At 40.5% G+C, this 13,877-nt stretch overlaps 1 protein-coding gene across 1 annotated transcript; it reads right to left on the bottom strand.

Annotated features, from left to right (window-relative positions):
* Positions 1–9,946: 9,946 nt before the first annotated feature.
* On the bottom strand, positions 9,947–10,882 carry LOC128847960 (olfactory receptor 6F1-like). The gene has a single exon (XM_054047683.1). The coding sequence runs from the start codon at positions 10,880–10,882 to the stop codon at positions 9,947–9,949; it is 936 nt and encodes a 311-aa protein (XP_053903658.1).
* Positions 10,883–13,877: the final 2,995 nt, after the last annotated feature.

Here is a 13,877-nt window from a genome sequence, read left to right as displayed (position 1 = left end):
CCTTACTGAATGAGGGAGGCAACCTAGTGACAGAGGATGTTGAAAAAGCTAATGTACTCAATGCTTTTTTGGCCTCTGTCTTCACGAACAAGGTCAGCTCCCAGATTGCTGCACTGGGAAGCACAGTGTGGGGAGGAGGTGGCCAACCCTCTGTGGAGACAGAAGTGGTTCAGGACTATTTAGAAAAACTGGACAAGCACAAGTCCATGGGGCCGGATGCACTGCATCCAAGGGTGCTAAAGGAGTTGGTGGATGTGATTGCAGAGCCATTGGCCATTATCTTTGAAAACTCATGGTGATCGGGGGAGGTCCCGGATGACTCGAAAAAGGCTAATGTAGTGCCCATCTTTAAAAAAGGGAAGAGGGAGGATCCGGGGAACTACAGGCCAATCAGCCTCACCTCAGTCCCTGGAAAAATCATGGAGCAGGTCCTCAAGGAATCAATTCTGAAGCGCTTTGAGGAGAGGACAGTGATCAGGAACAGTCAGCATGGATTCACTAAGGGCAAGTCATTCCTGACTAACCTCATTGCCTTCTCTGATGAGATAACTGGCTCTGTGGATGAGGGGAAAGCAGTGGACATGTTATTCCTTGACTTTAGCAAAGCTTTTGATACGGTCTCCCACAGTATTCTTGCCAGCAAGTTAAAGAAGTATGGGCTGGATGAATGGACTGTAAGGTGGCTAGAAAGCTGGCTAGATCATCAGGCTCAATGGGTAGTGATCAAGGGCTCCATGTCTAGTTGGCAGCTGGTATCAAGCGGAGTGCCCCAAGGGTCGGTCCTGGGGCCGGTTTTGTTCAATATACTTCATTAATGATCTGGAGGATGGTGGGGACTGCACCCTCAGCAAGTTTGCAGATGACACTAAACTGGGAGGAGTGGTAGATATGCTGTAGGGTAGGGATAGGATACAGAGGGACCTAGAGAAATTGGAGGGTTGGGCCAAAATAAATCTGATGAGGTTCAACAAGGACAAGTGCAGAGTCCTGCACTTAGGATGGAAAAATCCCATGCACTGCTACATACTAGGGACGGAATGGCTAGGCATCAGTTCTGCAGAAAAGGACCTAGGGGTTACAGTGGACGAGAAGGTGGATATGAGTCAATAGTGTGCCCTTGTTGCCAAGAAGACTAATGGAATTTGGGGCTGGTTAAGTTGGGGCATTGCCAGCAGATCAAGGGATTTGAACATTCCCCTCTATTTGAAATTGGTGAGGCCTCATCTGGAGTACTGTGCCCAGTTTTGGGCCCCACACTACAAGAAGGATGTGGAAAAATTGGAAAGAGTCCAGCGGAGGTCAACAAAAATGATTAAGGGGCTGGAGCATATGACTTATGAGGAGAGGCTGAGGGAACTGGGATTGTTTAGTCTGCTGAAGAGAAGAATTGATTGGGGGATTTGATAGCTGCTTTCAACTACCTGAAAAGGGGTTCCAAAGAGGATGGATCCCTTAGGCTGGGGGAGGTCATTTAGCAGTGGGCAGGCTCTGCCCACCCACTTCCAGGATCCCAACATGCTGAGGCTAATATACCTTCCTTCCTGCCCTCTCCTGTAGCTGTCTGGCCTGACCCTGTCACAATATTAAAATGCAAAAAAAGGTCTGTAAACCCTTAGAGATGTTTTAGAACTCCCCAAAAATCACAAAGGCAACCAGGTCTCATTTTTCATTTCATTGTGTCTGATCTTGCTAAACCTAATTCACTCTAATAGTTCTTTGAAATCAAATGAACACCGTGCATGATTAAAGGCTACTTGCGTGAGTAACAGGTTGAATGCTAAACATCAACTGAAATAACAAATAGATCTGGTTGAATAATGGATTTTTCAGTTCATTGGCAATTTTGAAAAATAATATAAAAAATCATTTCAGGTGAAACGAGAAATGACATTTAAAAAAAAATTGGTGAATAGGAAAAAAAAGAATTGAAACAAAATAAAACATTTTGTTTTATTTTCACCCTCCCCTTCTCCTCTCCCTCCCCCCCAGATGTTTTGAATTTCAGGAATTTTGACAAAAACAAGAAGAAGGAGGACTAAATTCACAAAATGGCTAAACTCCTCCTCGTGTCCCCCCATTTTGGTGTCAGATGCAAAATTCTAAATCAAAGGGTCATAGATTTTACATACATACACACATAGATCTGAAAGCACTTTACAAAGCAGGTTAATATTACAGCTTTTTGAAAACTTGTCAGTGGAACTGTGTTCAATTGGAAACTGCAAGTTTAATGAAATAAACACTTTTCTTGGGAACATATTGATTTTTTAAGGGAAATCAGCAAAACAATTTATTTCAATTTGGTCAAAATGTTTCATTTTAAATTTATCATTTGAATTTTAAGTTATATTATAATTTATGTATATTGCATATATTATACTATAATCTATAACATAATGTAATATAATGATAAAAGCAACAAGAGACATTTGAATCTTATAAAAACATTTTGTTTCAGTGAGGTAATTCTGATGATTCTGAAATGAAATATTTTAGAAAAAAAATCAGTAAATTTTAATGTTTGGTTCTGATTTGGGATGAAAGGACATTTCTGGAGTTTGCATGGAATGGAAATTCCATTTCCCAACAAATTTCAGCTGGTGTCATTGTCTCCATTTCAAGATGGAAAAACTGAGGCACGGGAAGAGGCTGTGGCTTGTTCAAGGTCTCACAATTAAGAAGTGTATTGCTGGCACTAGAACCCAGTCAAAATGTCACTTTAAACTGAACTGTTTTCATTTTGAATTGACATTTTGAAATGAAATATTTCATTTTGAAACATTGGAACTAGAACTGATTGAAAATTTTCTAACAGAACAGTTCCATAGGAACGTGTTGATTCTATTAAAACTATTACAGGAAACAATTCAGGCTGGCTGGCTGTCTTTTCTATTTTTTCTCTATGAAATTTCAGAATTTTGTTCTGGAAGAAGTTCTGAAATGTTTATTTTTTTTTGTTCTGATTCAGAGTAATAATAATAATAATGAGGAAACTTTGGAAATTACCATGGAAGAGGAATTCTGGGTTCTGATTAGCATTAGTTTTGATCAGAATGAAATGTTTGGCCATTTCTGAGTTTAAATTTTTTGGAACATTTCATTCTACAAAAAAATTCCAAATTTTAACTTTTCATCCAGATTCAGGATGAAAACAATTTCAAAATATTGGAATTGCCTCTGCAATGCAACATCTTGAGCTGGAAAGACATTTAGTTTAAATTTGACAGACATCTCAGTCTCCAATGATGGAGTTAGCCATGCAATATCCCGGTGACTATTTTCCATAGTCTTGTCTGTCAAATGTATCTTTTCTTCTGTAATGTACTAACACAAAAATATCTCTATTTGTCTCAGGAGATTGTGGGAGTGAGACTGAGCATTGGTGTGCTTTGTTGTTCTCTCTGTGTCTCTTTCTGTTGAGTGAATGGAGAATTTGTGATTATCTGTGTGTGTGTGTTTAATTTTGTGATTGTTGTGGGTTTAATTTTAGGATTTCTTTTGTTTTAGCAGGCTTTTGTCTGTCCTCTGGGCTGGCATGGCTAGCCCAGGGGGACAGAGACCTCAGTTTGTTGTGGATTCTCAGGGTTTAACCAAGGCCCTGGGTTGCAGATTTTGACTCCAGAATCTGCCTCTGTGGAGGCGTGTTTTCTAGCTGTGATGAAGGTGACCATGTTTAAAAATATGCGGTAGGCCTTCCTTGTTGCCATACTGAGCCTTGTTGAGCAGGTGGCTGTGAAGGGGATTGTTGTGTGGTGTGTTTCAGTCCCTGTAGTGCCCCTCTCAACACCTGCTGTTAAATTCACTATCTCTAATGTCCTTCTTTTATTAGGAAATGAGCAGCTGGCCAGAGACCTGCTGAGTAAGATCGCTGCCCTATTAGGAGATTTCCTTTGGACTGAACAGCCCCAGAGGTTCAGCATGTCTTGTCCTTTTGTTGGCAGGTTTATATGGTATTAAACAATGCTTCCAAAGTGTCGAAAGTTTCCCTCAACTATAGGATTAGGGAGTGTGACTAAACTGTGTTTGTTGCCACTGAAGACATGGCCTGTTTTTGTTGTGGGAGTCTGACGCAAGTGGTTAATTGGAAAATGCAGGTGAAAGAAATAAGAAAATGCAGGTGGCCCTTGGGAATGGTGACCTTTTAAAAGATGTTCACTTTCAGGACTCTTTCAATTATTTTGGGGGAGACTGGGTTGCCTCAAAGGATGTTTTCCCCTCCCTAAGGCAGTGGTGGGAGGTGGGTAAAATTAATATTAAATATTTTTATGAGTAATACATGCAGCAGACAACCCTGGTCCTTCGTGGGAGTATGAAGGAGTTAAAGTTAGGGATTGTGGAACTTGAAAAAGTCTTTCATGGCAGTAATGACTCTGGTTGCATGAGAGCTTGAAAGATAAAAAAAACTGCTCCTACAAGATCTGTTGGGTAGCAACGTTCAGGGTGCATTGGTCAGGGCCCGATTTCAGGGCCTTTCTCAAATGGATGTGCCTACTCAGCTTTTTTCTGACCTGGAAGAGAAACATACCAACCAGAAAATGAGTGGCCATTTCAAGACATTTTCAGGCCAAGTGCTTTCAGCTCCTGTGGGGATTAGGAACTTTGCTGTGAATTTTTTCTCAGAACTGTATGCAGCTGAGACTGTGTCTCTATCTGAGTGTTGGTGGCTCCTTGAAGATCTTCCTAGGATCTCAATGTTGGATGTGGACAGACTTGAACAGGGCCTGACACTCTCAGAATTGACTTGTGGCCTTAATGGTATTGATGGTTTGCCTGTTGAGTTTTATAAGGCCTTTTGGACCTTTCTTGAGCCTATCTTGCTCCAGGTTTTTCAGGTTTGCATTGGAGACGAGATACTGCCTCTCATTTGTCATCAAGTGGTTCCTACCCTGTTGCCTAAGAAGGGGGCCTTGGGGAGGTGAAGAATTGGAGATCTGTTTCCCTGCTTTGCTTGGATGATAAACTGTGTTCAAAGGTCTTAGCAAATAAATTGAAAACTGTGATTTGTTTAGTAGTTCACCCTGATCAGACATATTGCATCCCCAACAGGTCCATTTTTGATCACCTTGTTCACTTGCGGGATGTAATTTCGACCTCAAAAATGTTTGATTTGCACATTGGGTTGATTCCCCTTTATGGAGAGTTGGATTTTGATAGTGTAGATGATGAATATTTGTTTTGTACCCTTGTTGGTTTTGGTTTTGGGCCCAGGTTTGTCTCCTGCTTTCAGTTACTCTATATTGAGATATATAGTCTACTTAAGATGAATGGTGTTTTGAGAATCATAGAGGGTGCAACCTGTCTGGGCTATTGAATGCTCTTTCTATCAAGCTCCTGTTATGCATGTTGCGAAACCACTTTTCTTGCCCTTCTCTTCCTGTACCAGCTTGTGCTGCCTTGAAAGTCTCTGCATATGCTGACAATGTGACTGTTTATTACTCATGATTGCAATGTCCAGGTTTTGACTGAATGTCAGTACTCTTTCGAGCAGGCTTCCTCAGCTGGCATAAATTGGGGGAAGAGTGAGACACTTCTGCTGGGGGCTTGGGTGATCTCCTACCCTCTAATTTTGCCAGGGAGGACTACTGTGGAGGTGATCTGGCTTTAAGGTACGGGAAATATGCTGGGACCAGATGATATTTTGGGTCGGATTTGGGAGAGAGTTATGGAAAAGTTGGAGGGGAGGTTGCGAAGGTGGAAGTGGTGTTTGCCTCGACTCTCATTCCAAGGGTGTGTGTTACTGATTAATAATTAAATTACCTCTGTGTTGTGGCATAAGTGTATTGTTTTGTGTCCCCCTCCAGTCCTTTTAGAAAAAGTTCACAAGGTTCTTTTAGACTTTTTCTGGGATGGCCGTCACTGGCTGAGGCAGAGTATTTTGTAACTGCCGGTGTGGAAAGGGGTCAAGGTCTCACTAATCTTTTAAGCAGAATCTCTACTTTTTGGGTACAGATGCTGCAACAGCTGTTGCTTGGGGGTGAGCCTGTTTCTTGGAAGCAACTGCCCTTTGCTTTTCTTTGGCAGGTGGGGAGTTTGGCTTTTGCTCAGGAACTTTTTTGGTTGACCCTGGTTACCTCAGTTTTGAGGTGTTAACTTTTCTAATTAAAGCCTTTTTAGTGCTTGGAGATTTTTTAAGCTGAGGCTTCTGGATAGGCTGGAGTTCCCAGGACTGCTTGTTGAACCACTTGCTTAAAACCTTCTTGGGAGGATTCCTAGTCTTGTTTCTAGGAGTCTTGTCTCTTCCTTTATTGCAACAGGTGTAACAAAACTGGTTCATTTAATTGATTTTAGTAATTTTGCATGTGTCTCAGCAGATATCTTGGCTGGCAAGCTTGGTTTTCATTTGGTTCACTGAATTTCTTGGTTTTTATCACTGGTGGAATCCGTCCTTCCTAGGGGCAATATTGTCAGTCTGGACACTTGCCTCCTTGATTATACAAATTCCTGTTTCTATTTTCTTGCCTGTTGCTTCCATTGTGGATTGGGATGTTGTGAAGCCTGGCAGTTTGCTTGCCTTCAATGGATCTTCTGAACCTACTTTTAATTGATTATCCCAATACAGTATGGAGGAGACAGCTTCTGGTGGCGGACTCCATTCATCCAGCCTGGTGAACTGTATACAAGCTTCCAACTGCAGAAAGGAAGGATGATCTCCAATGGTCAGTTCTTCATGGGGCTATAGCCATGAAAATGTTTGTGCATCATTTGAGTCTGCAGGTGTCCATGTCAGGTCCGACATGAAGGAGACATTTTTTTTCATGTTTCCTACTTGTTCCAGGTGACAGACATTATTTGTTTTACTTCAGGGTATTTTTAAGTTATTATCCCTTGATTTTTCTCCTACTGTATTTATTTTACTGTTAAGTATAGGTTCACAAAGAGATCTGTTGTATGCCTTGAAAACTTTATTTTGGGTCAAGCAAAGCTGTCCATTATAAAAGTAGATGATAGTAATTTATTGGTACTGGGGTTACAAATGTATTATTATTATTGTTATTATTTTAGATGTTTAGGGGTTTCGTGTCTTCATTTGGACTTTAGATATTGTACTCTTATAAGCGATTTGAAACAATTTATGCAGCACTGGGCTATTATAAATGAACTGTTGGGTTGGCCAACTGCTGTGGAATTTATAATTTTTTTTCTTTTCTGTGTTTCTTTACTGATCTTTATTAAAAGTATTTTAAAAGCCAAAAGTCTCTCTCTCTCTCTCTCTTTCTGATCAAAAAGCATATCTGATTGGATATTGGAAAAAAAATTGGTACATGAAAACTTTCAGATACAATTGCCATGAATACATTTGTCCGAAATACACCATTGATATATATCTATATCTATATTTATATCTTTTTAGATATATATGTCTGAAAGATAAATATCTATGTAAGGTGGTTTCATGGGTCACTGTGCCCCTAAGGATTTGTCAAGAAGAAATTGTGTTAAACCAACCTGATAGCTTTCTTTGACAAGGTAACAAGCCTTGTGGATGGGGGGAAGTGTTAGATGTGGTATATCTTGACTTTAGTAAGACTTTTGATACTGTCTCACACGACCTTCTCATAAACAAACTAGGGAAATACAACCTAGATGGAGCTACTATAAGTGGGTGTATAACTGGTTGGAAAACCATTCCCAGAGAGTAGTTATCAGTGGTTCACAGTCAAGCTGGAAGGGCATAACGAGTGGGGTGCTGCAGGGATTGGTTCTGGGTCTGGTTCTGTTCAATATCTTCATCAATTATTTAGATAATGGCATAGAGAGTAGACATAAACCTTGCAGATGATACCACGCTGGGAGGGGTTGTGAGTACTTTGGAGGAAAGGATTATAATTCAAAATGATCTGGACAAAATGGAGAAATGCTCTCAAATAAATAGGATGAAATACAATAAGGATAAAAGCTAATTACTTCTCTTAGGAAGGAACAATCATACAAAATGGGAAATGACTGCCTGGGAAGGAGTACTGCGGAAAGTTATCTGGGGGTCATAGTTGATCACAAGCTCAATATGAGTCAACAGTGTAACACTGTTGCAAAAAAAGCAAACATCATTTTGGAATGTATTAGCAGGAGTGTTATAAGCAAGACACGAGAAATAATTCTTCCGCTCTACTCCCCGTTGATTAGGCCTCAGCTGCAATATTGTGTCCAGTTCTGGGTGCCACATTTCAGGAAAGATGTGGACAAATTGGAGAAAATCCAGAGAAGAGCAACACAAATGATTAAAGGTCTAGAAAACATGACCTATGAGGGAAGATTGAAAAAAAATGGGTTTGTTTAGTCTGGAGAAGAGAAAACTGAGAGGGGACATGATGACAGTTTTCAAGTACATAAAAGGTTGTTACAGGGAAGAAGGAGAAAAATTGTTCTCCTTAACCTCTGAGGCTAGAACAAGAAGCAATGGGCAGTTTAGGTTCTATGATTCTGTTAGCCTTTTAGACATCTGTTGTGTATTGAGATGAAGTTTTCAGAGAACTATCCAAAATGACTCCAAGATATCTTTCGTGAGTGGTAACAGGCAATATAGAAGCCACCATTATCATTTTATATGTATAGTTTGGATTATTTCTTCCAATGCACATTACTTTCACTTATCAATGTTGAATTTCATCTGCCATTTTGTTGCCCAGTCACCCAGTTTTCTGCAGTCAGCTTTGGACTTAACTATTTTGAATAATTTTGTAGCATCTGCAAACTTTGCCACTTCACTGTTCATTCCCTTTTCCAGATCATCAGTGAATATGTCGAACAGCACAAGTCCCAGTACAGATGCTTGGGATGCCCCACTCTTTACCTCTTTCCATTTGTAAAACTAACCATTTATTCTAAACCTTTGTTTCCTATTTTTTAATCAGTTACTGATCCATGAGAGGACTTTCCCTCTTATCCCCTGAGTAATTTCCCTCAGAGCCTTTGGAGAGGGACCATGTCAAATACTTTCTGAAAATCCTAGTACACTATATAGACTGCATCAGCCTTATCCACATGTTTGTTGGCCCCCTCAAAGAATTCTAATATATTGGTGAGGCATGACTTCCTTTACAAAAGGTGTTTTGACTCCTCCCCAAAAAATTCTGTCCATCAACGTGTCCGATCATTCTATTCTTTAACATAGTTTCTACCAGTTTGCCCAGTACTGAAGTTAGGATCACTGACCTGTAATTCCCAGGATAGCCTCTGGGGCCCTTTTTAAAAATTAGAATTATATTTATTACCATCCAAATATCTGGCACATAGGCTGATTTAAGTGATCGGTTACATACTACAATTTGTAGTCCTGCAATTTCATATTTGAGTTCCTTCAGAACTCTTAGGTGAATATCATCTGGTCCTGATGATTTATTACTGTTTAATTAATCAAGTTGTTCTAAAATCTCTTCTATGGACACATCAATACGGGACAGTAATTCAATAAGGATATTGCAGGAAATTGACATTTCTGTCACGGTCAGTTCCATGGCATCACACAAGTCCTCCCTACTGGAAAATATATCATAAAAGTAAGTAGAGGAGATAAAGTGTGGAAGTGGGAATTTCAAAGGCGCGCACGGAAGCTAGTCACCTAATTTGTATTGAAATTCAGTGGGATCTGGGCAATAAATTTGCACACATTCCTTTGAAAATGTCAGCTTGAATCTACATCTGATATTCAACGGGAGCTTGTTACCCAACTCCCTTAGGCCTATGCCCCTATGTAATTATAAATGGGTGCATCCATACAGATCCTGGTAAATGCCACACAAATTTAGCAACTTGGAATTTTCAGCATAATACATTTGCATTTCTCCCACTTGAGTTCATCTGTAAGTCAACATCAGATTGTTACAGTCAATGAGGAAACCTGTAAAACAAAGAAATGTTCACATGCACTAAGAATGACCTTCAGGAAATTTTAATTTTGGTCCCTTTGACAACATTGCTACTAAATGCAGACCATTTGAAAACCACTTTACATGCCACCGATTGCCTTTTCCAAGGCTCGCGTCACCTCTTTATTTCTTAGAGTGTAAATGAAAGGGTTTAATAGAGGAGTTACAATAGTGTTAAAGACGTTGACTATTTTGTTTAAATCCAATGAGTTCTGTGCAGAAGGCTTGACATACAGAAAAATGGTGGAGCCGTACCAGATGGTTACGACAGTGAGATGGGCAGAGCAAGTGGAAAAGGCCTTTTGGCGGCCTTGGGCTGAGGGGATTCTACAGATGGTGGAGATGATGTAAATGTACGAGACTAGGGTTACTGCACATGAGCCCAGGAGGACATTCATAGAGATGATAAAAGTTGCCAGCTCAACGAGGCTCGTGTCAGTGCAGGAAAGCGCTATCCAGGAATCTATGTCACAAAAGAAGTGATTGATAATGTTAGGGCCACAGAAAGACAACCTGGATATTAGAGATGCCAGCACAGAGATAGCCAGGAACCCACTCAGCCAAGAGATGAGGGCCAGCTGAGCAGAGAAGGTGCTGTTCATGAGGGAGCTGTAACGCAATGGATGACATATGGCCAAATAGCGGTCATAGGCCATGACAGCCAGTATGAGACATTCTGTAGATCCCAGAGAGAATACTAAATACAGCTGCAGGATGCAGCCGGTGAAGGAAATGATTTGGCTTTTCCCAAACATAACTCCAATGGCCTTGGGGATGCAGGCCGTGGTGTACCAGATCTCCAGGAAGGAGAGATTGCAGAGGAAGAAGTACATGGGGGTGTGGAGCCATGGGTGGGTCCACACTAAGGCTATAACAGACATATTCCCTACAATTGTCAGGAAATATATAATTGAAAACACCACTGCAAGGGAAATCCGAAAAAACCAAGTGCCGGGAAAGCCCAGGAGTATGAATTTCTGCACGCTGGTTTGGTTTTCTATTTCTGCTCCAGCCATGAGGTCCATCTGTCAAAACATGAGGAATTATAAAGGTATTTAAACATGTTGAACACACTTTTGGATGTGCAAATGTGAAGTGCCAAATACCTTGCCCTATCAGGGTACCTATAAAATATCTGCAGATCCACAGCCCTGAATCTCTGCCCACATCTCCTAAAACACTTTCAAGATACCTATCTGGGCTCTGGGATTGTGGGATTTGACACTGCACCCAGTAGATCTGGCTCTTGCTTGAACTCACTTCACTGGTGAAATACAAGGACCAGGATTCCAGGATGAAATTCTAAGGGATTTCGGTATTTTAGGGCTCCTTCTAAAATCCCAACAATAATACCTAGAACCCTAATTAAAGATAAGATAAGGGAAGGAAAGCAGGTGCTACTCAACATCAGTCTGTGCTTGTGCATCTTTCGGGCTGTGCAACAGAGATGAGAGCTTCACTCCTTATTCCTCTAAGACCCATGAGGAGTCAGTGGGATGGCTGACCCAATGGCATCTTTCCCCTGCTGCTGGTCTAGCCCATCAACCACACTCCATTCACCCATGAGAAAGCCTCATGATTTGGGCCATTGTCTTCATCCCTCACCTTCAAGATAACTTTGCTTGCTGCTCAGGAAAATGACGGGGATTTTAAAAAACACCTAAGTGACCTAGGACCACAAGTCTCCACTGAAAGTCGATAGGAGCTGGTCTTCACTACCCGTTCAGATCGGCGGTAGAAAATCGATCTCTCAGGGATCGATTTATTGAGTCTCGTCAGAACGCGATAATCGATTCCTGAATCGACGCACATACTCCACCAGCCGAGGTAGGAGTAAGTGCCGTCGACAGGGGAGCAACAGCGGTCGATTTTCCACCGTCCTCACAGCGGGGTATGTCAGATCAGATATGTCAAATTCAGCTATGCTATTCCCGTAGCTGAATTTGCGTATCTGAAATCAACCCCCCCCTTAGTGTAGACGTAGCCTAGGACTTCTGTTCCTAAGCCACTTATACTCTGTGATATTCAATGGGATTTGTGCTACTGAGGCCCAGAACTAGTAAGAATACAATATAATACAATAAATAATTAGACACAACTTTTTTTTATGTTGAAAAATACCATTTTGTTGAAACAGAAATAGTTCATGGAAACATGTTTCAACAAAAGTGTCATCTGGGTATGTTCTTAGGTCCAGGATGGAATTACTGATCAAAGGATAAGAATTAATGCCATAGCCTGCTGGCACGTGCACTTGCCAAGGTCTGAGTTCCACTACTGAAACAGCCAGACTTGGGACTTGAACATGATTCTCCCATGACCTGCGTAACTGCTCTAACCACCTGGCTGTAGTGGGTTGATCTTTTGTACATCTCTTTTTGAAAAGTCTTGTGTTCTTTCCATATCAGAACAAAACATAGCTTGAAATCTTGAGATTTTTTTTTTTTCCCCAAAAAATGAAATTCCAGTTTCCAGCTGGTCCTACTTAGACCCTTTAGAAAATCCCACCCCAAATTCTCAGGAACAAGGGATTGACATCAGAAATTAGAAATTATGTTTATCACTTATTGTGTGTCTTCTGGTAAAACCTTAAGGTCCCGTCTATGGTTGGGACTCCATTGTGTTTCACAAGGCACAAACATAGCACAGAATCCATCCCTAGTCCAAAAATCTTACACTCTAAAAGACAAGGCAGGCAAGCAGGGAGAGACAAACAACAAAAAAACTGTTTCTCAGAAACACAGTAAATTTTTCTTCTTTTTTTCTTTGCCTCATTAAATTTACTATATCAGTAAATTCCACAGGTTAATGTATTAGAGCTGCTTGGAAATGTTCCATTCTCCCATTTTTTTGATTGACACTGTATTTTTGATGAAACAGAGATTTTTGCAAATGAATCAGTTAATAAAATAATTTGGGGACTTTCATCAAAACAATAACAAGAAGTAGTAATTTCTGGTGACTAAAGAACAAAATGTTTTGACTGAAAACTGAACACTTCTGGTTTATTGAAGCCTTTTTTTTTTTTACAAAAAACTGAAAAAAAATAAAAGAAATTTGTTGAGGATAACAACAGTTTTGTGATAAATTTTTATGGAAAAAGCAACTTTCCCAATTTACAAATAATTGTATTTCCTTTGTTCATCCTAGATTTCATCCTATATTAGAAAAAAAGTGATGAGATAGACTCATTCCTTGAGTACAGGTGTGTTGATTCTTCAATGAGGCAAACTTTTTGAACAGCAATTTTCAGGTAGCTCACATTACTAAGAAAGGCAAACCTATTTCACAATACAGTTACTTTAAACTATAATTCCAGAATAGGCTGGATCAGGCTAGTGGATCAAACTTACCATGCCTTCTGATAGAGCTTGTCAATACAAACTCCCTTCATTCACAAGGTTTTTTCTCTCCGGATGACACACAATAGCCTTGGCTGCTGAAAAATGGTGCATCACAACATGGTTTCTCTTGCTTTCTCCCCATCTAAATATATAACAAATATAGGAATATTTCACACCTGGTTCACATTTACATTAAGGTCATATTACACCGCTGTAACAATATAAAGGGACCTTAAAATGTATGTAATAAGTATAATTCACTCTGATTTAAAACCCCCATTCTACTGCCAGAGTGGTGTGAAGTGTTAGTATAAACGATAATCTGCCTCTTCGAAACCAAAAGACTCCGACAAATTTTTTAGATGTTGATGTTGATAGGAATCTCCTTCCATCATCATCCAACTGGCTTTACCCCTACCTACCTTGTTAATGAACTGCAGCTCAAATTGGCTGCATGAGGGGGTTGGTTTTGTACTCCACCCCCATCTTCCCAGCACCCTGAGGATATTCAGTCTCAACAGAATTTCACAGACTTCCCTAGAATGTGTAACAGACTCTACTGAGTCAGGCTGGTCTCCTGGTGAAAGCACAGTACTGGCAGCCTGGACACCAGCATTCTAGTCCTGTCTTCGCCAAATGCGAAGGGGGAGCTTTGGTGTGTTACTTA

The sequence above is a fragment of the Malaclemys terrapin genome, chromosome 13 (assembly GCF_027887155.1).
Source record: "Malaclemys terrapin pileata isolate rMalTer1 chromosome 13, rMalTer1.hap1, whole genome shotgun sequence".
Taxonomy (NCBI): Eukaryota; Metazoa; Chordata; order Testudines; family Emydidae; genus Malaclemys; species Malaclemys terrapin.
Note: the sequence above shows the minus strand (reverse complement) of the source record. Positions and strands in the feature narration are given on the sequence as shown.